The 26,441-nt window shown below is 33.2% G+C and overlaps 1 protein-coding gene across 1 annotated transcript; it reads right to left on the bottom strand.

Moving 5' to 3' along the window:
* LOC134244997 (uncharacterized) lies at window positions 1-23,220 on the bottom strand. The gene is made up of 12 exons (XM_062727242.1): window positions 23,169-23,220; window positions 22,195-22,276; window positions 17,827-19,865; window positions 11,077-11,517; window positions 8,391-8,570; window positions 7,677-8,201; window positions 6,852-7,106; window positions 3,649-3,864; window positions 1,901-1,998; window positions 549-1,751; window positions 388-409; window positions 1-260 (listed from the first exon to the last, which is right to left on the bottom strand). The coding sequence occupies exons 1-12, from the start codon at window positions 23,218-23,220 to the stop codon at window positions 1-3; spliced, it is 5,373 nt and encodes a 1,790-aa protein (XP_062583226.1).
* Window positions 23,221-26,441: the final 3,221 nt, after the last annotated feature.

The following is a 26,441-nucleotide window of genomic DNA, read 5'->3' as shown; positions in this document are numbered from 1 at the left end:
TCATTTTTCAAGGAAAGTCTGCAACGTGGACAAAAAACTACACTGATCTTGATTCATTTTAAATTGTCCACGTTGCAGACTTTCCTTGTTCAAAGTAAGTGTTGTAACTAGGTCTATAGGTGGAAATATTCGGTCAAAATAGAGCTGCAAAGCGTCCCTTCCTATCTTTGTGAGTTTCTCAAAAGTCTTGAAATTCGTTTTCCTTAATTCTGATTCAGAGAGACTGGTACATTCATCTTGATCCAGGAGGTCGTCCAATTCTGAGAAATCAAAGCCATATAAAGACTTACAGAATGCGTAAAAATCATTTCTTAAACAATTTCTCTTCTAGAAAAATAAGTCCTGTATCCATAATAATTTACTAAAATGATTATTCCATTTGGATACCTGAAATATCCGCTATAACATCCTGAAAATAGAGACAAAATATAATAAATATTTTTTGTATAAACAACTTTACATAATTTTTATATTAATAATGAACCAAAAACAAAAGATGTGCTATTGCAATCAATAACGTTAATAATGAATTATTACGTTTCACTCACCGCTTTCCAGTAAAGTAGAAGAAACGATTCACATATTACGTGGTGATTGATCATTCCATGCCTTGGACAAGTTATCTTCCCTTTTCTGTAAATGTCTTTCTCTTCAAGAAAACAATCATCGTGTTCCCGAAACACTTCCTGTTTACAACATTGGTATCCAACTGTAAACATTTCAATTGTCTTGTGGAAGTTGCAAAGCAGGTCTTTCAGTAAGCTTTCAACAGCATTGCGTACTTTCAAAGCTACTTCTTTCATTACAAGAACATTGGTGGGCTGAAAAATCTGAAGCTGAATTGATGAATTGTTTACCGCTAGAGCGACTACATGTTGCCTATAAGCAAAGCAGGCAACATTTTTGTACAAACAAAGTCCATTGTCTTCTAACACCATCCATTCTCCATTGGTCCTCGTTAAACAAGCAACAATAAGGCGGCAGTAGAAAAAACATGGCAGAAACTGAAATCGAAAGACCAATACGGAGGTTTTACTTTGAAGAGATCGACAATAATTTTCTTCTTTAATTCCAAACGCACGCTTGTTCATACAGGGAATATAATGTGCGTAAGTACCTACAGCGATCAGACATAGACGCTGTATATATTGAAGAAGATTTGTTTTGTTTTGATTTCTGTCCCAAAAATTTACTTCAAAATGCCTGGTGCTCCATATATCAGTTAAAAGTCTATCTAAAATATGTCCACTTTCGTAAAAATTCGACCAATCCATGTAATTTTCTGCAATATCCCTGACGTGGTTTGGGTCGGTAATAATATTCTTAAATGAATCAATAAACCACTGGATATCAATGATGACAGTTTCAGACATATTGTTGTCATTAAAGTATAGTAAGACGCCTATGTCATGGTAAAACTTTAAAACATCTCCTATTTGGATATATTTTTCTCTGTTTCCACCAAAACATTTAAATGATAGATCTCCGATAGAAGTCATTCTGATTTTTCGTCTTCTGCTCTCTCTGAATACAATTTCACAAAGAGCCCAGTCTGTAGGAATGGTTTCATTCCATTTATCTTCTTTAGCAATTGTAACAATACATTTCTCTAGTTCTGATAATGAATCATTGCAACATGCACCATCTGTCTGAAAGCCAAGCACAAAGCATCTTTTCCTGTCCAAGTGTGTTCTCAAATGTTTGTTTAACTTCAGGTGGTCAAGTATACTGTTGTAGAAAGTGTCAGAATTCTGCAAAAAACGGCATTTCTAAAAATCTTCAAACAATGTATGCATTCAAAATTTTATTAGAGTAAATATTTATTTATATTGTATCTTTTAACTGTTTGATGCTGAAGGATATGTGATAAATAATACATATAACAATGGCATTCTAGAACCTGCTCTTTAACTCTGTCAAGATGAGTTCCAATGATGATTACAGAGGCATCACTGTCACAATAGGTGTGAACCGACTTCAGCCAAAACAGGAGGTATTCTGTGAATTTAGAAATAAAATCTTTGATCAAATATGTGATGTCTATCTGTAGTCGTAACGATGAGCCAGTGAAAGTCATCTTGTATGGACCTGATCCCACCTCTTATTTTTTGGAGGTCCATGTTTGCTCTGCTCCTGTTTTGTATTGTTATTTTTTTAATTTCGGTATTTCAATACATTCATTACGATGCTTAAAATTCGATGAAGGGTTCTAATGTTTTCCAACATTTTGGTTTCGAACATTGTTGATATATTCTTTTAGTTTTTTGATTTACCTTACAAGAAATCGATGTTGTTCCAGCTAGAACGACTGTAATTATTGCACAGAAGAAAATAGTTATTTAAAGCAACAAAAGGTAGAAAATACAACCAAAAAATGGAAATTTTTGTAAGGTCTTTATGAGAATGCTAGATAGCTCGGCCCAAGGACAAGACCATTCCATGCTGCTATTATGAATATGCCAGTCAGAACCCTTGAAAAAATCTCCTTGAGAACTAAAATCGGATTCTCACAAGAAAGTCATGCCCAATTACGGAAAGACATTATCATTCTTAACCAACCAACTGATCTATACTGGAAATTTTTAACAAGAGATTGCATATTCAAATTTTCAATTTTAGATACTGAGCTATTCATCACACAAAGGGGCAGACACCCCTGAGTCTCTTAGGTTTAAGGTCTGATCTGATTAGTTGTGTTTCTTTTTTGCGCATTCTTTGGATAGGAAAGCAAAATACTAGTATCCATTTTTGCTGTAAATAATATCTTTAAAAAAAGAATTATTTTCTAATATAAAGAAGTTTCTACAATCCTTCTTAATCAATACGATTCTTTGTCACTTAAGAACATATGATACAAGCAATAAATGGATGCCTAGATTGGAAAATATATCTGGGACTATTTTTGATGCAAATGATGTTACTAATAAACTTCCAAAATATTAAGATAGTGTAAACCTTCTTTGATGTTCAAAATTCTACCTTTTTGCAGCCATCCTTATAAATCTATACAAATGTTTCTCATTTCAAATTCCATTTTTGTGAAACTTTGAATGAAAAATTAGAAACTACACGGTTAAACTTGTTCATTTTACTTACTGAAAGAAGACTTAAGTTGTTATTTTTAATTCTGATGACAAAAGGTTGTTTGCATCATCTGTCCTTAAAATCCCATTATATGAAATTAAGTATGAAAAATTAAAATCTGCGTGGTTAAACTTTTTCATTTACTCATATAAATAGAACTTGAGTTGTTATATTTGCGATTTTTGATAAAAAGTTTGAACTTTAAGACTTATAGCTATTTTACTAAGGTTTTCAGGATAGTTTAGATTTAAAAAGAATCTAACATTTTTAAATGTAAAAACTTAATTTCTTTAATGAACTTGATTTAATACATATATGGAACTCAGACCATGACGTAAGGATGATTTACAAGAATATTCTTCCGAAATCAATATATTTCTTTTAATACACACAACTGGAGTCCTGAGTGCATATGTACCTCAACCTCAGACTTAACTTTAATAATTCTAAGATTTTTCGCAGGAATGTACTGATTGTGATTTTTTCATTTGTAAATGGAATAAAATGACATTCATATCTATTCACTTTTAAACATCATTGATAGAAAAAACACTGGTCTCTCACCCCCATATGTCCAGTCAGCAAACATTGTTCCTTCCTGTTCACAGAGTGCTGGATCGACTTTTTCACCAAACGACTTAGACATATCTATCACTAGTAGATAGAAAGCCCTTCTGCTGAGATACACCTGATGACAGGCGTAATATGCACACTGTCCTCCAAAGTCCATGACACTCAAAAGTTGCTTCCCTTCCTTATTATCTGTTTCCTCTGTAACAGCTAAATTTGCAGTTTTAAATGAAAAAAAACTTATTTTAATGTAGAAATATCAAAATGATCTCGCATTCATATTGAAATACACGAGTAGTTTTTCGAAATAAAATTATTAAATAGAAAAAGAATGAAGTAACAATTATCCCCTTTTTTAATTCACTATCTATTGTGTCTTCTTTTGGAAAATTTCAAGGCAATTGGATACTTTTTGACAGTTTCCTCATCAATTGAAATGGGAAAGTGATAAACACAACACACAAAAAATGACGGCGTTCGATGACGTTACGTTACGTAACGGAGCACCGCAGGGCATATCCGTTTAATATACATGTAGTTATGATTTAGAGACTTAAAATGAATACAAAAGGGGAAAAGTAAACAAAAATATATCACCAGATCTTAAGCATACAGTTGATATGGAAATGTTCTTAGTGAAATCTTTTTTGATCGTGTCCCCAGGTACAAGAAAACAAACAGACAAACAGATAGGTTAATAGCGAAAGACGCTGTTAATAAACCATGCTTATTATTAGGTAGGGCGTATATTTTTTTATTAAAGAAAAATAAGTAACGTCAGGTACCTGTGCTTTCACTGTATTCTGTCGCTGATACCGTCGATATTAGATTTTTTATTCAGTTTAATGACAATGACAGTACTGTCCAAAACTTACTAATAAATCTGCAGAAGACCCTATATGTGTGTGAGATTGGTCCTTGATTGTTTTGGAGGAATAAAGGGAAACACAAGTATATGCATCAATGAAATTCCTATGTTTAAGTGGGGATTATCCAATTTTTTTAGGAAAGGGGGAAATATATTGTGACGCTGCTTTAGACACTTTGACGTCATCCGTGCACCGTAAGGCACATGACATAAAATGTTATAATTTGTTTATTTATACATATACGAGGGGTGATCAAAAAGTTCGCGAACTAATTGAATAACTTCCATAAAAGAAATAATATTTGGATTCAATGTTGATGACATTTTAAATTAATCCTCCCCGATTTTAATGCACATCAACCACCGTTCTGCGCATGCGTGAATCACGTGATATTGGCGGTCACGTGACCCCCTCCGTAGCTTTCTGTCACAAAAGTTGGAAGATTTTTCTGAGTTTTATATTTCTTTTCATGTGAGTTAATTTTTATGACAAGAACGGTTCATTTGTCAGAAATGGTAATATCTCGGCAACAGAATGAGTGGATAAGAATATCCTTTCCAAAAATAAGCATGGCGACCATTAATACACAAATCTTCTGTCTCGGGAGAGACCTTTATTGAAGGTGAATAGAGAATGGGTGCCTTCTTTTTATCATATCTAATATGTTTAAAATCTAAAGTAAACGATATCTTAGGTACTGTAAAACGAGAAAATTTGGCGCATACGTATTTTAGCGCAAACGCAAGTGGGAATGCATTGGCGCAAATAAATTTTAGCGCTTGCACTTGTCAGTAAAATATATAAATGTGATATTTTGGTTTTTTTTTTATCCACACCCGTATTTGACTTTTTGGTTAGTCAAGCACGGAAACACATATGTAATCTCATATATATCAGTTAACATTCGTTACCTTTACCGCGGTACGTGTTGCTATCATATAGACGTGGTACAATGTTAAAATTTATTTTAAAATCTATTTTCAAATTAAAAGAAATGGTTACTCATTTAAATCACATTAAAACAATGTATGCATCGACAGAAAATTACTTAGATAAAACGGTAATCCTAATCAGTATTGTCTGCAAGCTCAATCGCCATGCTTGATTGCATTGTTAACCTCGAGGCGATAGATGATTGGCACTCCAAGAAGCCAAACTTAGAAGGTGCTAATGATGACAATCGGGTAACAACTACCTGGGTAACAATAGTTTAATTAAATTATAATTTGGCAGAGTTTTCTGCTTCCGAAAATGTGCAGTGCTAATGTGTATATAAAGTCCTATGACCCTTCGACATTACGTAATCGCGCGTTCCGGTTTACATGTCCTTATGTGAAAGCTTTGAACACATACAAAAATGATATTTAGAAATCCTTTAGCGCACAATAAATTTTAGCGCTCAGGGGCTCTTGCGCCAAAGGCGCTAAAATTAGTAGTGCGCCAAATATTCTCGTTTTACAGTATTTAATAATTATATTATTGTTCAAATATTCAACTATTTTTCAAAGTGTTAATTGGAGGTCTTTGATAGCAAATTTCCTAATTAAAAATACATATCTTTTCAAACTTGCTTTCATTGGGCACGTTGACAAGTATCATTTTTAACCATCTGCCTTCCTTCACTAAAACGATCAATCCAATCATTAATTGAATTTATAGGAACTCACTTATCTCAATAAACTGTGTACAAATTATAATATGATACTGCAGAGGGATTTCAAAGATATACAATAAATTGTACAGTCGTTTGTTGAACGAGTTCGACTGAGACAACCATTTTTCGTCACAAGTGACCTACATAGTGACGTCATTGTCACAAACAAAGAGAAAAACTTCATTCAGCATATGCTATTTATAGACCTTGTGTATGGCTATGTGTTTACCGAGTTTCATTTTAATCTGAATTGTGGTTTTGTAGATATAGAGATAGTTCGCGAACTTTTTGATCACCCCTCGTATTTATAAGATTTGCTCTGTATATTGATGAAAAATGTACTTAAAGTAGTCAAAATTTTAGAACGCAGTGATGATTATTTTTCAATCTAGACAACTTGTCCGCACTTTTACCAAACAACCCTCGTATATCAATAGTTTCCTATTAGCTGGGTAAAAAAATTCAGTAGAAAAATAGGTTTTATAATAACAAAAAATGGCTGAATGTTTCTTATTTTTTTCGTGTAGAAAAATTATGCATGTAAATGATCTTTTTTGTTAAATTGAATGAATATTTCAAAGAATAATTTATACAATAATTACAGTTCAATGTAGACATTTTTCGTGAAATTTGGACTGTTTTTCATTTAAAAAACGTTGAAATTGAACAATTACCTTTTAAAAATTCACTTCCCTCAAAAATTTCAAAGATGTCCTCATGCACTTCAAGGCCTATTGTACTTTGAAGCTGTTGTAATTCATCGAGAGATCGCTTCTGTAGTCGTTTCAGAAGAGTTGTTTTCCCAGCACCAGCACAACCAACAATCATCACACGAGCCCTGTGAATCGTTTGTGTTCCTTTCTTTGCACATTCTACGTACCTACATCTTGCTTCGTAGTCCCAGTTAAGAATTTCCTCTGGAATATTTACTGAATGAGAACAAAAATGTTGTGTAATTTGGATAACCATCTTTTGCATAAAAGCCATGTTCCAAACATATTTTTGAATTTTTATTTCTCGTACAATTTGTAAGCAAGCTATCCAATAATTTCTAATAGTTATATTACTTCTTAAACATATCCTCTTTTTTGTGACAACTTTTGTTGAAATAAACCATCAAAATATATTTAAATAATCGAATGTGTCTATTTCTTCCTTTTTCTCTAATGATTTTTATCGTAAAACCATGCAAGATTTATTCTGATTGAATCCTTTAGCTTTATGAGAAAGGTGAAGAAAACGAGAAGTGGTCGATCTAAATATGGATAGATGGATAGACATGATCATTGGTAAAAGATAATATCTCGTCAATGTATCTAAGTGCCGATTTCAAAGCATATTCACTCAATCAAATATATGTGTTCCTCGAAATCCCTCTAAAAAGCAAATTAATTTGATCTTGTGAATTAAAAAAGAATATATATAACGAAGCGGACAATTTCAGGATTTCTGTTGGATTTCTGTTCAGAAATGGTTGACTGAATTTAAGAGAAACTTACAAATATTGGTCACCAAATTTTGAATCTTGACGTCCTTCACTGTGAAGTGTCGAACGATGTCTATTCCAGTCTCTCTTACCAAGGTCTCCTCTGACGTAATTGGTACGTAGATACATCTTTCTCCGATTCCTACTTCATCACATTCATAGTCTAAACTACGCACATAATCAAACACCGAGTCAAATGATGACAATTTAATGTAGTTCTTGTAGTCCTCATCCGAGTTTAAACAGTTCAGAACAAAGTATCCTATTACAAGATGACGTGCATCCTCTGATATAAACTCTAGTGTATTCTTCTCTTTATTCATCTTTAGTATTTTATCCTTGTCAATTAATTCTTGTATAAGTAACGTGATATCAGACATTCCATCTTCAGAATCAATCAGTGTTAAAAATGTATGCCGTATTCGTTCGACTTTCTCTTCCAACAATTTTTCTGCGTATAAAATACGGTACTTCTTTGATAACAAAATAAGTACAAGTATGCTCCATTTTGGCTTGTTTAAAACCAATTGCATGAATTCTGAAAGTAAATTTGTGCAGTTTAAAAGTAATTCAAACGATAAAGTCTGAATACAATTTATGTATTCTATTTATCGATTTAAAAAGTTGCTTAAATGTTTGGCGATATTTGTATTCAATAATAAGTTTTGTTCTTGAACAAATTCTATCCTTTATAAATAATATGTCACGTAAATGCATTCTTGTTTACCTTCCTCGTGTCCAGAAAGGATTGTATATAATGAGTAATATCTCTTGACATCTGTATCATGGACTCCATTAGACCAATCGGTAGGATGTATGTTTCTCCGGGTACAGTAATTCTTCCAAAATTGGACAAAATTTTCAGAATCATTGTAGAATTGATTCGGAACTATTCTGTCAACGCTCTCTGTGTGGCACAGAAAAAAAGATCAATTTTATTTTATTGGTTATTACAATAACTTTTTTCAAATGTACACCAAGAACAAAAGAAAACAAGACGTACTTGTAAAACACTGATTCACCCATATGGCAGTTTTTGGCGAGGGTTGATTTTCTAGTTCAAGGTCAAAAGGTTAAAATTGTTGATACCCAAAGGAACGTCTTGCCACAGGAAATATACCAGTGAAATATAAAAGTCCAAGTTCTAACTGATCGCATGTTATGGCTTTCTTAAATAGTGGATCAAACTCTAATGTCAAGGTCAAGAATATTAAGCAAACTAAAAGGCCTTGTCACATTGAATGAGTATGAAGTATGAAAGCCCTAGCACCAACGTACTGTTCAAAAGATACACTGTATGACCTAGAGTAACAGGTGATAATTTTTTTGTAAAAAATGGTCAGACTCCAAGGTCAAGACGTCAAATTTGATGGAACCAAAAGAAAGGTCTTGCCACAATGAATAAACCTGTGAAAATTGGAAGCAATAGCACCACCCACTAAAAAGTTATGGGTAAGGTTTTTTGGCAGAGAAGTTTTGTTTTGTTTTTCAAACGTAAACTTTGATCCTATGATCTTGTCCCACCTACCTCTGCGGGTCATGATTTTCATCTTTAGGACAAAGATTTGTCTTTAGTTTGATTTTATTTTACCCAAGCCTTCATTTTATCAGATTGGCTTAAATTTGGTTCATTGGTACTCCAGAAAAAAGACAAAAAACTAAATAATGTTGACATGCAGACAGACAAAGGACTCATGACAACCGTGAGTAAAATAAGATTATTAGAGATTCCTTGATTGATACATCCTTATCAATTTATATGTTTTTTTTACTCTTTTACTTGTATTAAAAATACGCTATCAAATGATATTTCTTTCATTACAAGAATTTGAAACATTTCCTATTTATCTGTGAGACTGTCATATATTTAATGATGACTCCAGATCAACAAGTTTGATTGGAAAAAAAAATAAATCCATTTCATCCAACAGTGTTTAAACGGTACAATTCTTATTGCAGAAAGTGAATCGAAGAGATGGATATGGAGATAACGAACAGTATTCAATTTCAAAGTCCATAAAACAATACAAAATAGGAGCAGAGCAAACAGGGACCTCCGAAACATCAGAAGTGGGATCAGGTACCATGGAGGGGAGTAAGCCTCACCTGCTGACCAGTCACAACCGCCGTGTGTTCCTTGTCATGATCAGGAAATAACGGAAAAAATCCATTGTCAATTCAATGTATAAATAATGGACTAACAATTGGTATGAAATAGCAAAGATATAGGGAATGAGAAAGAGAGATTGAGACACACACATACACAGAGATAGATATTCAGCATAAACTAGTGGGAAGAATCTTAATGAAATATGATATTGTATATTATGATCAAATTGTAAACTTTGGCAAAATATTTGGGAAAGTGCACTCCTTTCTTCCTTATCTTACACTCTTCCCCATGGCACCTGATCCCACCTCTGATGTTTCGGAAGTCCGTGTTTGCTCTGCTCCTATTTTGTATTGTTTTATGGACTTTTGATCAGGAATACTGTTCGTTATGTTTTATTACAGAAATGACACTGAATGTTGCTATAAATTTTTTACTTCCTGATGACAACCCTCTGACAAGGACAAATGATATCAGAAATTACAAATAAACAAAATTTAGGCGTATTTATATTTAACAGAATGCCTATTTTTCTTTCGGATTATTTAAGAGGAGCAGTGGGGGTGGATATGGGACATTCAACCCAGGTGATCACACATTCTATATCTATTGACTGTACATATACATGTATATTGTTATTTATTAAAATGTCCTCATTATAATATAAAATCAAGAATTTACCACTGTCCTTCGAATGCAAAATATGATTCGTTATCAAATTAATCAATTATGGTACGATTTAAGTTGTTCTTATGGTATATTTATAAGTGAGTGTCCTTATTTATTGGGACTAATTTAGGGTGGTGACGTGTGCGAACAAAACAAAATAAATCATAATAATAATAAAACATGATAGGGGGAAAACATTTAACAAACTCATAGATTTTGTGGAACCGATTCCGATGGAAAATAAACAAATCTTTGTGGAAGTGTAGGGAGTTTTCTAGAGTACTTATTCAATCAAAATTGAATCAGAAAAACAAAAAATATAGAATGTAATATATTTTGCTTTATCCAACTGGTTTGTATGGTGTTTCGGTATATCAACAAGGCAACATTTTTTGTCAAGAATACAGTTTTATAAGAAAATATAAAATATGATGTACTCGTTACATCTTTAAATATTAGATTAAGGAACACTATTTTTTTCTTCCAGTAGGGCTTATGGTTTTAAAGGTATTGTGGACATTAAAAGAAATGTGTCTAACCATCAATCTGTTAAAAAGGAATAAAATCATTAATGTGATGTAGATTTACATTTATTTCAAATCTAGCTTTACAAAAGTAAGCGAAGGATTCATACCTCCAAAACATTTTATTACTCTGTCCATCCTCCCCTCCATCATCAATCTCATTATTGTTATAGGTCTTTTGCTTTGTGGACTTGAAACATCAAGGTTAAAGATATGGGACTCTGTCACATAATCATATAAGGTCATGTCTGACACCATGTCCAAGAAAAAGTCCTTGTCTATGTCACTCAGCAAACAGTTCTTTCTGTAAGATTCCACTATCTCACATCGATTGTAATCTGGGATAAAATACTGAGGTATGAATGTATTATTAATGTTTCCGACACATCCCACGAGTCCTCTGTCGTACAGCTCTTCCAGTGTCTTTTGGACATCAATGTCTCCCATAGAGACGTCCTTATCATCATCCAGATAGACAATATTTTCTTCTCCACACAGAAACAGGGTGAAGAGAACGACACGCTGATTGTCTGTTAAATCTGATAACAGACCTGTGAGAAATGTAATCATCTGTGATCAATCATCTTTCAGTACATATCACAAAATATCAACGAAAATTATAATGTTGTATTGTACAAAAAACAATACCATTTTTCATATCTGCCAACGCAATCTCCAAAAAGGGAGCATTGATGATTTATCATATATGATGGGTAATTTTTGTAGCTTTATTGCTACATTTAAGGGGGCCGACAGGGGTTTTCTTATGTGAAAACTACAACATAGAATCTCTTCATTTTTATACCTTATATAACTTACATTGACTTCAATGTACATGCCAAGTTTGGGGTAAATATACAGCCCAGGTATTATAATGGACCGTCTCAAAATACATGTACATTTACTATTTGATTATATGGGAAAATGTCAAATTTTCGCACTTTAAAGCAAATTATACAAATACTACAATAGACTTTTTGCTCAATTTATAATATATGATGAGTAATACTATATTGTACATTATATGTAAGAACCACAAAATTCTACCGCCTTGTTTCCATCTCAATATGCCAAAAAAATAACGAATTTCCTAGGTTTCATAGAGTACTACAAAATATGACAAGGATTTATACCAAAATCAATAAATGATGGAGATATTATTAAAATTCTCTGTTTCAAATTTCAAAAGCATATCTTTATTACTTTTTTTTCTTTTATAACATTTTTATTACCATTCTTTAAGAGCATTGTCTTATCTAACGTCAAAACACACAATTACGACGTCCATCTACCTATCAGTTTAAAAACCAGTAATTTCTTAATTTTGTTTAGTTTTATTATTTAAATGAAAAAAGTTGCTTTAAAACAGTTTATACGCATCATTTTACTATGATGCGTGAAATATTGCGGAATGGAAACCCCAGTCGGCCCCTTAATTGCTAGATGTAAAATTACGAGTTCTAAATAATATTCCCTTACTTTTATTTCTATGAGGTGAAAAAAAACTTCTTCTAAAAATTTTAAAATTCATCAAATGTTAATGGAAATTTTTTTTATAATTCTTAATTTTGTTTAGTTTTATTATTTAAATGAAAAAAGTTGCTTTAAAACAGTTTATACGCATCATTTTACTATGATGCGTGAAATATTGCGGAATGGAAACCCCAGTCGGCCCCTTAATTGCTAGATGTAAAATTACGAGTTCTAAATAATATTCCCTTACTTTTATTTCTATGAGGTGAAAAAAAACTTCTTCTAAAAATTTTAAAATTCATCAAATGTTAATGGAAATTTTTTTTATAATTCCAAGAAAATCTTTAAAAGACTGCAAAATTTTTACTCACCAGAGATCAAAGGTCGGTCTATTTGTTCAGAGTGATGCTCACTTATTTCGGACTTTCCCCTTGGGCCATCAGAAATGTTGCGATTAGCTGCAGAAATGTTTGTCTTCAATCTTTTTCTTTTAACGTCCTATTGATGAAATACAATTTTTATCATTATTTACAGTCTATATGATACAAACCTGTATCATACTGAGAAGTCTGTCACTTATAACTGATAAAGAGTGTGTTCTATTCATATACGCCGGTATAACGACGAAAAGTGACCCCCGTAGAATATTGACCAGGGGGTCATTTTTCTACGTAGAAAAATGACCCCGGGTCAATATTCTATGACAAGTAGGGTCATTTTTCGACTGTAGAAAAACATTCCAGACCAGTAATTCTACGACTCCACACACGTTGAAAAATGACCCCCATAGAAATTTGACCCCCTACTTTTTTATACAATAAAACCTTATATATGTGTCTCCTGATATTTTTTATACTTTCAAATGCAAGTAGGAGGGATATTTTGATGTACTTTAATCCTTTCCAACATATATTTGATTGCATATATCTTAATACTAGCATCACTGTGCAACAATATATTCAAGAAGTGGTGTAAATCAGATGTTGATGCTCAAAAATTCCAAAGAACTTTTGGACAATTTGAAATCACAAGATTTTTCCAAAATCAACAGCTTAAAAACTTACGACTTTTCACGTTTATACACAACCATTTCCCACGATAAATTAAGTCCTCGCTTTTATTATATCATTGACAGGTGCCTTTTCAATAAAAATGGAGCTCATAAATTTACTTACTTGGTCATTTGCAAAATTATTTTGTTAAAACACATTCTGACTGCATACACAAGTACTCTGAAGTTGACATCAAGAAGATATTTGAGTTTCTGATTAACAATATCTATGTGGTTTTTTAAGACCAGGTCTTCCAACAATCTATTGGAATTCCCATGGGTACCAATTGCGCTCCGTTATTAGCAGACTTATTTTTGTATTCATATGAAGCAGAATTTGTGCAAAATCTTATGCGTGAAAAGAAGAAAACACTTGCTGTGGCTTTCAAATCGACATTTAGATATATCGACGACGTATCGTCAATTAACAATGGTAATTTCCATTCCTACCTCGATACGATATATCCTGGTGAACTAGAGATAAAAGATACCACAGAGTCTGACACATCTGTTTCATACTTGGACATTTTACTATAAAAAGGCGTTAATGGTAATCTAACAACCAAGCTATATGATAAACGTGATGACGTTAACGTTTCTATCGTCAACCTCCCTTATATTTATGCAGCAATGTATCTTCATCACCTGCATACGGAGTTTATATTTCTCAGCTGATTCGATACGCAAGAGCATGTCCTACGTATGAACAATTTCTAAAACGAGGTAAATTATTGACAAGCAAGTTGATGAAAGAAGAATATCAGCAGTCTCGTTTAAAGTCATCATTTCGTAAGTTCTATGGTCGATACAATGACCTTGTCAGCAAATACAATTTATCCTTGAGTCAAATGCTGACTGACGTTTTTCATACAAATTGTTAGTCCATTATTTATACACTGAATTTACGGCGGATTTTTCCATTATTTTCCAATCATGACAAGGAGCACACGGCGGGTGTGACCGGTCAGCTAGGGAGGCTCACTCCTCCATGGCTGGCACCTGATCCCACATCTGATGTTTTGGAGGTCCGTGTTTGCTCTGCTCCTATTTTGTATTGTTTTATAGACTTTGATATTGAATACTGTTCGTGTTCTCCATATCCTTCTTTATTGAGGAGCATAAATATGGTTATATTTTGGGGTGTTTTTTATATCATTCAAAGTTTTTGTTCCAAAATGGCATGTTATGTTTCTGATAACCATAAACGTTGAAAAATTTTACAAATCCAAAAACATAGCATAGAAGCAAGAAAAGCAACGTAATTTAACTATATAAATTCAATTCCCTTAGCTCTTACTTTTAAACTTACATATACATTTGTATGCATTCTGCTTTAAAATACATACTTTTTAACTTACTTATATAAGGTACTGTACTTTTTCCTGTATATACGGGAAATACCATACATGCACATCGAGAACGTTCTTAGAATGATATTTTAAAAAGTCCTCCAAAACTGGCAAAAATTTACATCTGAGTGAATAATAGTTCAACCTTCAGAGATATCCATAATTAAAAAAAACTGTCGTTTTCAACACTTTTTAGCCCACCGACACCTGACGAATGGTTGCTGTAACGTCCCCTTTCTTCTGAGGTTTTATAGTTTATGCAAATACAAATGCACTCTTAGTCTATCATGCCATAACTTCGATATCTAAATTCCTAGCACATACCGTCTAAAAGTCAATGCCAAAGTAAAAATTTGAAATTTTTGTGTAAAAGTGTGTCAAACTCCAAAGTCAAGGACAAAAGGTCAAAATTGGTTGTACACAGAAAAATGGTCTTGTCACAAAAATACACCTGAAATATGAAAGCCATAGTCCCATCCGGTCTAAAGTTATGGGCAAGGTTCAAGTTTTTGCAGAGAAATAAACAAACAGACAGACGGATGGACAGGTTAAAAACTATATAACCCCCCTTCCCGAAAATTCGTTCACGGAGGCATAAGTATAATATGTAAAGTAATAACTTTTTCATAATCCAACATTTGTTTTGCTTTTTTCTACTGCTAAAAAAACTCCTAAAATCATCACATGTAAGTACGTGTACATGTAGAACGGGGAAAACGATACTACATGACTGTGCCAATTTTGGAAAGTCGGGCACTTCTTCTTTTTTTTTTAGGTAATCATGTTTTATGCTACAACCTCCATTTTGTTAAGGTTTTGTTGACACTAGCAAACGGCAAAAGACATTTTACAGGTTTTGAGCTAACCACTTTTTGTTTCCTTTATATCATAGGTCAGAGACAATTTAATTTCGTACTTATTTTTACAAATTAAATCATCCCTATTCTTTATGAGAAGTTTGAAACTCCATTCATAGAACACCAAATATTTTTATGAGATCTATTTTTCTAATCTAGCGCCCTTTTTCGCGCCAGTTTTAAAAGTAGGGATCAAAAACGTTAAACTTCTGAAAAATTGAGTTTTGCAAATTATTTATTCAGCGTAAAATCAAAGAGATTAATAATTATTCAATTATGGAAACTTTTAAAACTTTCTTCTGACACCAGCTAGGCAATGACCCTTTCAAGATTAAAATGACAACTGTGGTAACTTGCTGTATCAAATGTAATAAACGATTCTATGAATGCGCGCATATCTTTGCCCTAATAGCCTTATAACATTTTAATACATGTAGATATTGTTTTCCTTAATTTTATGAGGATAAAGCGGTTTGTATTATTAATTTAAGGTATCGTATAGCTTTGATTTCGTTATTTAAGCTTAAAAGCTTTCAGAAATTAACACTTCAAAGCATAAGGCTGCTTGATATTACCCGTATACATTCGCCGAACAAGAATATTCCTACCAAAACGATAGTTTTTGCATCAAAAAATGACAAGGGCTCATTATTCTACGGGGTCATTTTTCTACAATGCACACGGAGAAAAACGACCCCAAGGCCATAATTTCTACAGAAAAGTGGGTCATTTTTCTACGTAGAATATTGACCAGGGGGTCAAATTTCTATGTAGAAAAATGACCCCGGGTCAATATTCTACGGGGTCACTTTTCGTCGTTACACCTGAACAAGTATGCTGTTATCATCGGAGCGTGGTGGCTGCATGGAATTGACTTAAATTTGTAGAACTAACATCTTAAAATATAAACTTACATTTTCCTCCTCGCCTGTCCTTCCTTCACTTTCTCTCTTCTCCGCCATCATTTAATTGCTTACTCAAGAACATGAATATGTTAAATCTAATGTCACTGACAAATAAAACAACATATGTCAAGGAATTTGTTTATGTTCTGGAAACAATTTCATTAACAACACACCATTACTCTGTTCTTCGATCGTTTGTAATTGTCTTTTTTATGTGAAACACTTTACATAGAATACAACATTTATAGTATATATGTACTCATTCATATTGTTTATACTATCTTTTCCATCCATTTGGTACAGATATATCTCGCAATGGTCATCTGGAAAGAAAACATGTATTTTATAAATTAACTATGACTGTAGCACATTCATCAAATTATCTATTTTAATTACATTATCAATGTACAACCTCGATATATGGTAACATATGTAGTATTATTTATAATTATGTTGACATGCAATTTATTTATATCAACATGCAAGATAATAAGTTGTATCAGTATGTTAATATATATATATATATATATATATATATATATATATATATATATATATATATATATATAGATAAATCCAAGAAAAATCACAGTGGTCGGTGATAAATATGAAAATTATTTTAAATAAATAAAAACACAGAGAACGAGTAAAACATAAGCGCTTTCATTTCTTCTTCATGATGTTTTACAATACTCATGGTAACGTCTATTATGACGTCATAATAACTTAACGTTAACAAGTCTTTGAATGACGTCATATTTTTCCCGTACTTTCACAGAACAATGCATTAACAAAGCATACAAAAACAAAGCAATAAATGTGACTCAGTAACATAATTTACATGTAAAGAAACAATTCTTTTACATTAAACTATTTAATTTAGGTTTGAAAGTCTTTATAAAATGTCTTTCTTTATCACGTCTTTCGATTGTGTTAGAGTTGTGCAGTTTATAAAATGGAAAGACAGTAAAAGTTCTATTTCCGCACACGTCTAAGTGTTCACTGACTTTGAGTTTGCGATATTGCGGTACGTTTATTTGTTGTTTGTGTACTCTGATCCTTTCCCGTAAGGTACTTCCCGTCTCGCCGATATATAGTTCCCCGCAACCGGAACATGTTATAACGTATATAACATTTCTAGTTTGACATGACATGTTATTATTAACAGTAAACTGTTTCCCGTTAAAGTTGAAACTTTGTCCTTGTCGTATGTATGGGCAGGTACCACAACGCGGATCCTGGCACTTGGTCACATGAAATTCTGTCGTTTCTTTAAAAGAAGACTTTGTGAGAATTCGTCTGAGGTTCTTCGGCTGCCTCCTACTGTTTATGAATTTCCGATGTTTAAATATTTTAGACATAGTTTCGTCTGTTTTCAAAACGTCGTTGAGTTGGTAAACAATCGGTGCAACGTTTGTATTCTGGGGATTATGGGTCGTTACTAAAGGCAAGATCCTGGAATCCGTCTTGTTTTGTTGCACAGGGTTGAGGAGGTCCTCTCTGTCTAAATCCATGGCCTTTTTAATAGCATTATCAATAATTTTTTCGGGATAACTTTGTTTCCGTAGATACTCTTTCAGTTCTTGTAGTCTTTGTATTTTGGTTGTTTCCTTATTTACGATGGTGCATATTCTCCTTGCTAAATTATAAGGGATGGCTCTTTTCGTATGCCGTGGATGGCACGAATTAAAATGAAGATACTGATGCGTGTCTGTTGGCTTGTAATAGATATCTGCTAAAATGACATCGTTTTCCTTAATTACCATGATATCCAGAAATGGAATTCTATCTGTACTTTCCTCCGCTGTAAATCTTAAATCAGGATTAAGTTCATTCAGTAATGTTTTAAAGGTAGACAATTCGTTGTTACTGTATTTCCAAACAATAAAACAGTCGTCCAGATATCTTTTCCAGTTGTTAGTAATATAAAGTTTCATCTCTTCGTTGAACTGCTCTTCCACTTTCTTATACATTTTTTCTTCTAAGTATCCTAATGTTAATGTGGCATACGTAGGGGCCATCTTTGTGCCCATAGCCGTTCCTTTTATTTGTTTAAAATGTTTTCCATTAAACGCGAATGTATTATTTGATAGTACTATTTCTGTTGCTTCTGATATAAAATCCTTTGTAAATCTGCCGCTAATTTTTTCGGGATTTTTACTTATCCAGTAATCCACGGCTTCTAGTCCTAGGGAACTTGATATATTGCTGTACAAGTTTATTACATCCAGTGTAACGAGTTTACTATTATTTTCCACTTTCTCGGGTAAATGACGTAGAAAATCAAAGTCATCTCGTACATAACTTTTGACTCCAGAACATAATGGTTTTAGAAGAATGTCTAGTAGATGACTAAGTCTCTGTGTTGGTGCCGATGGCCCACCTACTATTGGTCGAAATGTGAGATCTTCTGGATAGGGACAGATTATGTATTCCGAGCACTGGGATTTGATAGCCTCTTTTATTTGTCTAGATTTATGAATCTTTGGTAGTCCATAAAAATTGCTTTCACTGTATTCATAATCCATTAAGAAGTCTTCCTCTTTCTCTGTTAAACTTGATGTAGTTTTATGGCGTTTCAAAAGATTCTTAATTTTTTGCATTGTTTTTTTATCATTGTTGTTTGGAATTTCTTCGTAGTACTCCGTATTCGATAGCATGTTCATTATATGAACTTTATAAAAATTAGAATCCATGATTACAATTGCGCCACCTTTGTCTGCTTCTTTTATAACAATGGATTCATCACTCGACAATGATTGAAGTGCATTCTTCTCTTCTTTTGTTAGATTCCATTTTATTTTTTGGTTTTCTTTGTTTTTATTCAGCGGCAAAGTATTTAATGTCTCACAAACAACATCTAGAATTTCGTTTCGTCCTTTTTTAGGGTTAAAGTGAGATTTGTTGCGTACGAGGTCTTCTTCCTCTTCTGAATCTGAATCACTCTCGTTTTCTTTATTAAAATATTCCGCTAGCCTCAATTTTCTTGTATATTCTTTAATATCGGTCCTTAATTCTTGACTATTACTATGAGGCGTAGGAGTAAGTTTAAAACCTTTCGATAACAGATGTACCTCCGAGTCACTTAAAGGTCTGTTAGAAAGGTTGATAACTTTAGGGTCAACGTTTTTTATTGTAGGTTTAGAATTCAGATCTTGTTCGGCACCTTTCGTCGTGTGTTCAATGGGTGGTGTTAGTGATTCCTGTACTTCTTTTGCTGGTTCGGAAATAAGTTGTTTGCCCCTTGGTTGGGTTTGCCTCCTCCTAAAAAATAGTTTCTGGCATTTCTTCCTATGTATGTCACACGGTTAGTTTCGTACATGTTGTGTGAATAGCCTTTAGATTGATGGTAATATTTGTCGTCTCTTGAAGATGGTTTTCCATATGATTTAGGGTTCTGATTTGCTTTGAATGGAATACTTTGTTTGTGTATCTTTGGTTTACTACACATTTGTTTTTTCTGAGTGTTGTATTTTTGCGAACTTGTAACAGTTTACTGTTAATAATAACATGTCATGTCAAACTAGAAATGTTATATACGTTATAACATGTTCCGGTTGCGGGGAACTATATATCGGCGAGACGGGAAGTACCTTACGGGAAAGGATCAGAGTACACAAACAACAAATAAACGTACCGCAATATCGCAAACTCAAAGTCAGTGAACACTTAGACGTGTGCGGAAATAGAACTTTTACTGTCTTTCCATTTTATAAACTGCACAACTCTAACACAATCGAAAGACGTGATAAAGAAAGACATTTTATAAAGACTTTCAAACTTAAATTAAATTGTTTAATGTAAAAAGAATTGTTTCTTTACATGTAAATTATGTTACTGAGTCACATTTATTGCTTTGATTTTGTATGCTTTGTTAATGCATTGTTCTGTGAAAGTACGGGAAAAATATGACGTCATTCAAAGACTTGTTAACGTTAAGTTATTATGACGTCATAATAGACGTTACCATGAGTATTGTAAAACATCATGAAGAAGAAATGAAAGCGCTTATGTTTTACTCGTTCTCTGTGTTTTTATTTATTTAAAATAATTTTCATATATATATATATATATATATATATATTTAGGGATGTCAAATCAGTCAATTTTTGATACTCGGTTACTCGGACGTTTTTCCGATCGAGTACCCGGGTACTCGGTAAAAGTGTAAATAAATATGAACAAGTTAATTGATAAAAGTAAAACATTGTAAACTCTTGTAGAAATAAAACCGATGGGAGGTTACCTGCAAATGCGTTGTAACAATTATGACCACTTTGTTACCGACGAAATTTCATCTAACATTTTTTTAAGTTCAATTTATTTATCAGATAAATACGGGAAATAAAATCAGAAATGGTTCACAGTGTTTTTGTTTAAAAAATAATCTGTTCTGTAATTGTAATGTAACTCTTTGGTGCGTTTGATGTCCAAGTGATAAGTTGTCTGAGCTATATGTCCGGCTATATGTACGGTATAAACTTGATCAAGTTATCCTATAACAGAGCGGATTTATACGATCTTCGTACACTTTTTGATCCTTGATTTCATAGAATTATGATACGGTATGTTGTAGTTTAGAGCAACGATGGACATAAGATTTATAAAGCATTTGCATTAATTGGCATGTAATCAAATGCACCCAAGTCAACAATATCGTCTGTCTCTTTCCCGAGAATTTACGGCTTCTTGGAGAATTGACAAAATTATTTAATTTGTTTAAATATAATGGACCTTAAACGATGTTCAATGAAAACAAATAATTAAAGCAAACTAAAGATAAGGGAAGACGACAGTCGAAGGTGAGAAAAGCCCGGGTAGGTACATCAGGTGTTTGGTCACGATAATTACTGTATAAACACTGCCACAGGCGATAACGGTCATTTAGAGGCATAGGAAACCCTAAATACTGTATGTACAAGTGCAATGAACATTTTACATTTTAAAACCGATGTTTTAATGCATTAATAAATAAGCTTAGAAATATTTAAAAATATACATCCGAGTAACCGAGTACCAATTTTAGTATTCGATACTCGGACGTTCGATCGAGTACCCGGTTAACCGGGTACTCGTTGACGTCCCTAATATATATATATATATATATATATATATATATATATATATATATATATATATATATATATATATATATATATATATATATATATATATATATAGCATGTTAGCAAATTTAAGTTGCATGTCTACATAATCATCTTCCATGTAACATAAATAAGTCACATGTCCACATAATCATGTGTATTATTTTAAAAAGTAGGGGATATGAGGATACGTGCCCTTCCCTTGCTACAAGTTGGCACGTCAGGTCGCTGTGGCAAGGGCAATGAATGTTTTGCAAACTGTTACCAACAGATTATGGTCCAGACATCGTGCTACAAGGTCTGTTCAGGATAGACAACGATATGGTCGACCAAGGTCAACAACTCAGGCTCAGGACAGATTCATCCTCACTATTGCCTTGAGAAATCGTCTGGTAACAGCAAATCAGATAAGGTCTCAACTTCAAGGCATACTTCTTTGGTAGTGAGTCACATGATCATCCGAAATTGACTGCACAGATTTCACTCACACGCCCGACATCCTTGTGTCATTCCCTGTTTGAGGGATCGTCACATTAGGCCCCGACTCCAATGGTGTCGTCACCATCAACCCTGGGATAACAACCGATGGAATCATATAATATTCTAAGATGAGTCGAGGTTTATTGTGAACTCCATGGATAGACAAAAAAGGGTTTGGTGCCTATGAAACGAACATTTCCATGACGTTAACGTCATTAGCCACGATCGGAATTGGGGTGCATCTGTAATGGTGTGGGGATGCATTACTGATGCAGGCAGAACAGACTTGCATGTTTTTTTCTGGATGTGCCACATAGCAGTTGTACCAGGAAAACATCTTGCTGTTCCATTTGCAAGTCGTTATGGCCACCGTTTCATTTTACAAGATAACAATCCAAGATGTCATAGGACCAGGATCGTTACAGATTATCTCCCATCTCCCAACAGCAGAATATCACCACATTTCCTTGGCCCACACTCAGTTCGGACCTTCCTCCCATCGAACATGTCTTGGACATTCTTGGAAAGTGTCAACAACCTCCTGCCAATGTCCATTAACTTGCTGCAGTATTGCAACAAGAATGAAATGACCTTCCCCAAAATAACCTGGGACGTCTCGTTAGTGGTATGCAACTCGAAAGGCAAGCTTGTTTGTCCAACAGAAGGGGTAATTGACTTTTGCGAGGAGCGCTGACTTTCACAGTCGACGGCTTACTTTTACGCAACGAAAACATACGGAAGCTCTTTAACGATATAACAGTTAATTCAACGTAAATAACGGATTATTTCAATGCACATAATTATAAGTTGTCTTTGAAGAGAATGACAACCACCCTACCCTCAAATCTCGGCCTTCACATGTTCGTGCCCCTAAAACCATACCTTTGGCCATTAGAAAGGTTTTATAATCTATTATTAATTCTGTACCTCCTTTAAATGTCAAAGTTAACCGTTAACTGTTCTAAAAGTCAGTGTTTCTCACAAAAGTCCTTCACTGACTGTGTTTCACAATTGGGCATTTGCTGTTTGGCCATCTTTTGGTGTAAACCCTTTGTTACAACGCACTTTGAAAAATTACGCAGTTTGAAAAAAAATTTCAAAGTGCGTTAAAATTTGGGACCAAGCTAACGCACTTTGAAATTTTTTTTTTTCAAAGTGCGTTAATATTGACCATATTAAGGCACTTTGAAAAAAAATGTAAAGATTAATCAATATTCCTTCAAATAATCGGTATGATGAATAACAGATCCTGGTTTGATAACTTTTTTATGATAAAGTGACTGTAGGACCTGAGATATTGACGTTTTTAAATATCTAAGGTTTTGATAAAATAAAAGGGAAAATTAAAGGGTCTTGAAAAAAAGAGTGACGATTGTTTAAGTTCATTAATTCGTTTCTTCTTTTTTTAAATTCTAGTCTTTGATAAGTAGATGTAAAGGTGTATAGGGAGCACTAACAGAGGACAGCTTCAAGCAACTTAGCATTTATCATAATAAAAAGGGGCCAATTTGATTGTTCAAAACTATGAAAATTCTTTCTCTCTCAAATTTTTTACTGTACTTAAAAAATTTTTAAGTTTTCATCTGTTTTAATTAACTCATTTATTTTTGAAAGTTTTCAACGTCATAACAGTTAGGTAAAAAATACATAATTATATGAATGCTTTGAGTATAGCATAGACATCGAGACTGGGCGAAGGGCCAGGGGAGGGGATGGGGGGGCTAAGCCCCCCCCCCACTTATTTTGGAAAGATAAACCACAAACACATACATATAGTACAAAATAATGATAAAAATAGATATAATCAGTAATATTAATTATTAAGGTAAAAAATGAAAATAATATAAAAAATTCTATATTACATCGTATAAGCATTGAAAATGCAGCGTACCCTTTTTAGGTTTATTGCTCCCCTCACCCGTTTGTTACCGACACCTATGTACATTGTATTGGAAAGATAAAGATTTGGACTGAGGGATCTTATACCCGTCTTCTCCTCTTTTCGACGGGAGTAAATCAATTCATTTTTGAAGTTAGGGTTAGGCTTAGTTTTTTGAAAAATAAATAACAAATAAAATCTTTCCATGACTAAAATATGATTTTTTTTCAAAGTGCGTTAAGTGTCTCCATGGTAAAATATATTGATGTAGACTCTTAACGCACTTCGAAAAATTTTTTCAAAGTGCGTTTAGTTGGTCCCAAATTTAACGCACTTTGAAACATTTTTTCAAAGTGCGTTGATTTTGTCCCAATTTTAACGCACTTTGAAAAATTTTTTCAAAGTGCTTAATTTTTTCAAAGTGCGTTGCCACAACCCTTATTCTTGAATCTCTCAACGTCTTTTTATGACTGTACACACGGTTCCAAATGATTTCATCTGCAGTTCATTGTCCTTGTAAATTCAATATCCCCTACTTTTTAAAAAAAAAAAATTATATATGTATTTACCTACATGTATGTATGATGTCTGAAACAGGCGTTATTAAGTAGATTTACCCATATTTACGTTATTTTTTCTAATAAGATTTGCGAATTGCATGTCAACACAATTATTTTGCATGTTGACATAAAATGTTGCATGTCTTGTAGACTTATTAAGTTGCTTATTAACATATACCGTGAGCTTATCAATAAAATAATCATATCAGAAACAATACACAAAGTTGTCTAGATTTACATGTTATGAAATCAATGCATTTTTATGGATTAGACGGGCAGGCGTAAAGTTGAATGTTTCAGGTTTCACTAAGGTCAACATGTCAAAAAAATATTTTTACAATAGCTCCAAACAATAGGAGGTATAAAGTTAAAACTTTAACAGTTTATCAATATATCATTGTTTAACAGATAGAAAGTATCACTTGAAAACAAACAGTTAAAAAATATTTATCGAAATATATATATATATCAAAAAATGTGGATATTTTTTGGTTAAGGTGCACCTGCTTACTTTAATAATTTTAGTGAAAATCATCATTGCAGAAATAATATATGTTTATCAATGAAGATCAGGTTAGAGATTAACGGTCTTTGAAAGGCTCTTATTGAACGCATGACGTGTATAAAAACAAGATCCCTATATTTAAAATCCGCCATGTGCAATGTACTTTCCGTTTCAAATCTTCACATTAGTACAAAATAAACGGGGAAAACAACTTTCCAGAAACCTTGATAAACATTTTTTTGCAATAATGACCTTCACTAATAATATGGAATTAATTAGGTGTATTTTAAAAAAAAAAATATAGGCATCTTTTAAAAGATTTTTTTCTCGATAAATATTTTATTTAGTATTTGTTATCAAGTGGTACTTTCTACATGTATCTGTTAATCAATGATATATTTATGTAAAAGTTTCAATTTTATAAACCAAATAGTTTTGGGGCTATATTTTAAAAATATATTTTTGGACATGCTGACCTTTGATGAAACCTTAATGTGATATTTAAACTCAATTTATGCATTTTTTTTTTCATATCCACAATAAACCATATTATTCGTTTACAAAGCATAGAAAACAATTTATCCTGCCTCTGATAAAAATCGTGAAATTTCATTGGCCGAGAGCAATACTGCATGAAACGATGTTATGTTGTCTACCCACCTCACATTGCTAATGTGCCCCCTCCACGTGAACTACCCACCATATATTAAAAATTTACCAACCACACATCATCAATATACTGCTTTCACGTGACCCACACGGAGCTTCATATCTGACGTCACAATGCGTCTGACGACAACGTACAATGGATGTAGAACGTCTTGCTTGGAAGTTCAGTGAAAGCGGTTTATTGATACTATCAATATCTAATCTTTAAGTGAATCATCGACAGGATAAATTCGTTATGTAGACACTTAGAGGGGTAATACGGAAATATGTGGGGTCCTTGAAAAAATGCATATTGGGCTCGGCTTACGCCTCGCCCAATATGGATTTTTTCAAGGACCCCACATATTTCCGTATTACCCCTCTAAGTGTCTACATAACTAATATTATCCCGCTTCAGACAAATTTGTCGATTACTGATTGGATAAAAGCTAATCACGTGACGCCCTGAAATTTTCCGTATTACGTCTCCGTTTCCATATTACGTCGCCGTCGAGCAATCTCTCACCAGAGGGCGCACTCCGCTTACACGTGTTGGAGCGGAGCGTATACAACGCCCTCTGGTGAGAGATTGCTCGACGGAGACGTAATATGGAAACGGAGACGTAATACGGAAAATTTCATAATATGAAAATCGGGCACGCG

This window comes from Saccostrea cucullata, unplaced genomic scaffold (assembly GCF_032062105.1).
Source record: "Saccostrea cucullata isolate Sc308-1 unplaced genomic scaffold, CSIRO_AGI_Scuc_v1 ctg3747, whole genome shotgun sequence".
Taxonomy (NCBI): Eukaryota; Metazoa; Mollusca; class Bivalvia; order Ostreida; family Ostreidae; genus Saccostrea; species Saccostrea cuccullata.
This window is presented reverse-complemented; position numbering and strand designations above follow the sequence as displayed.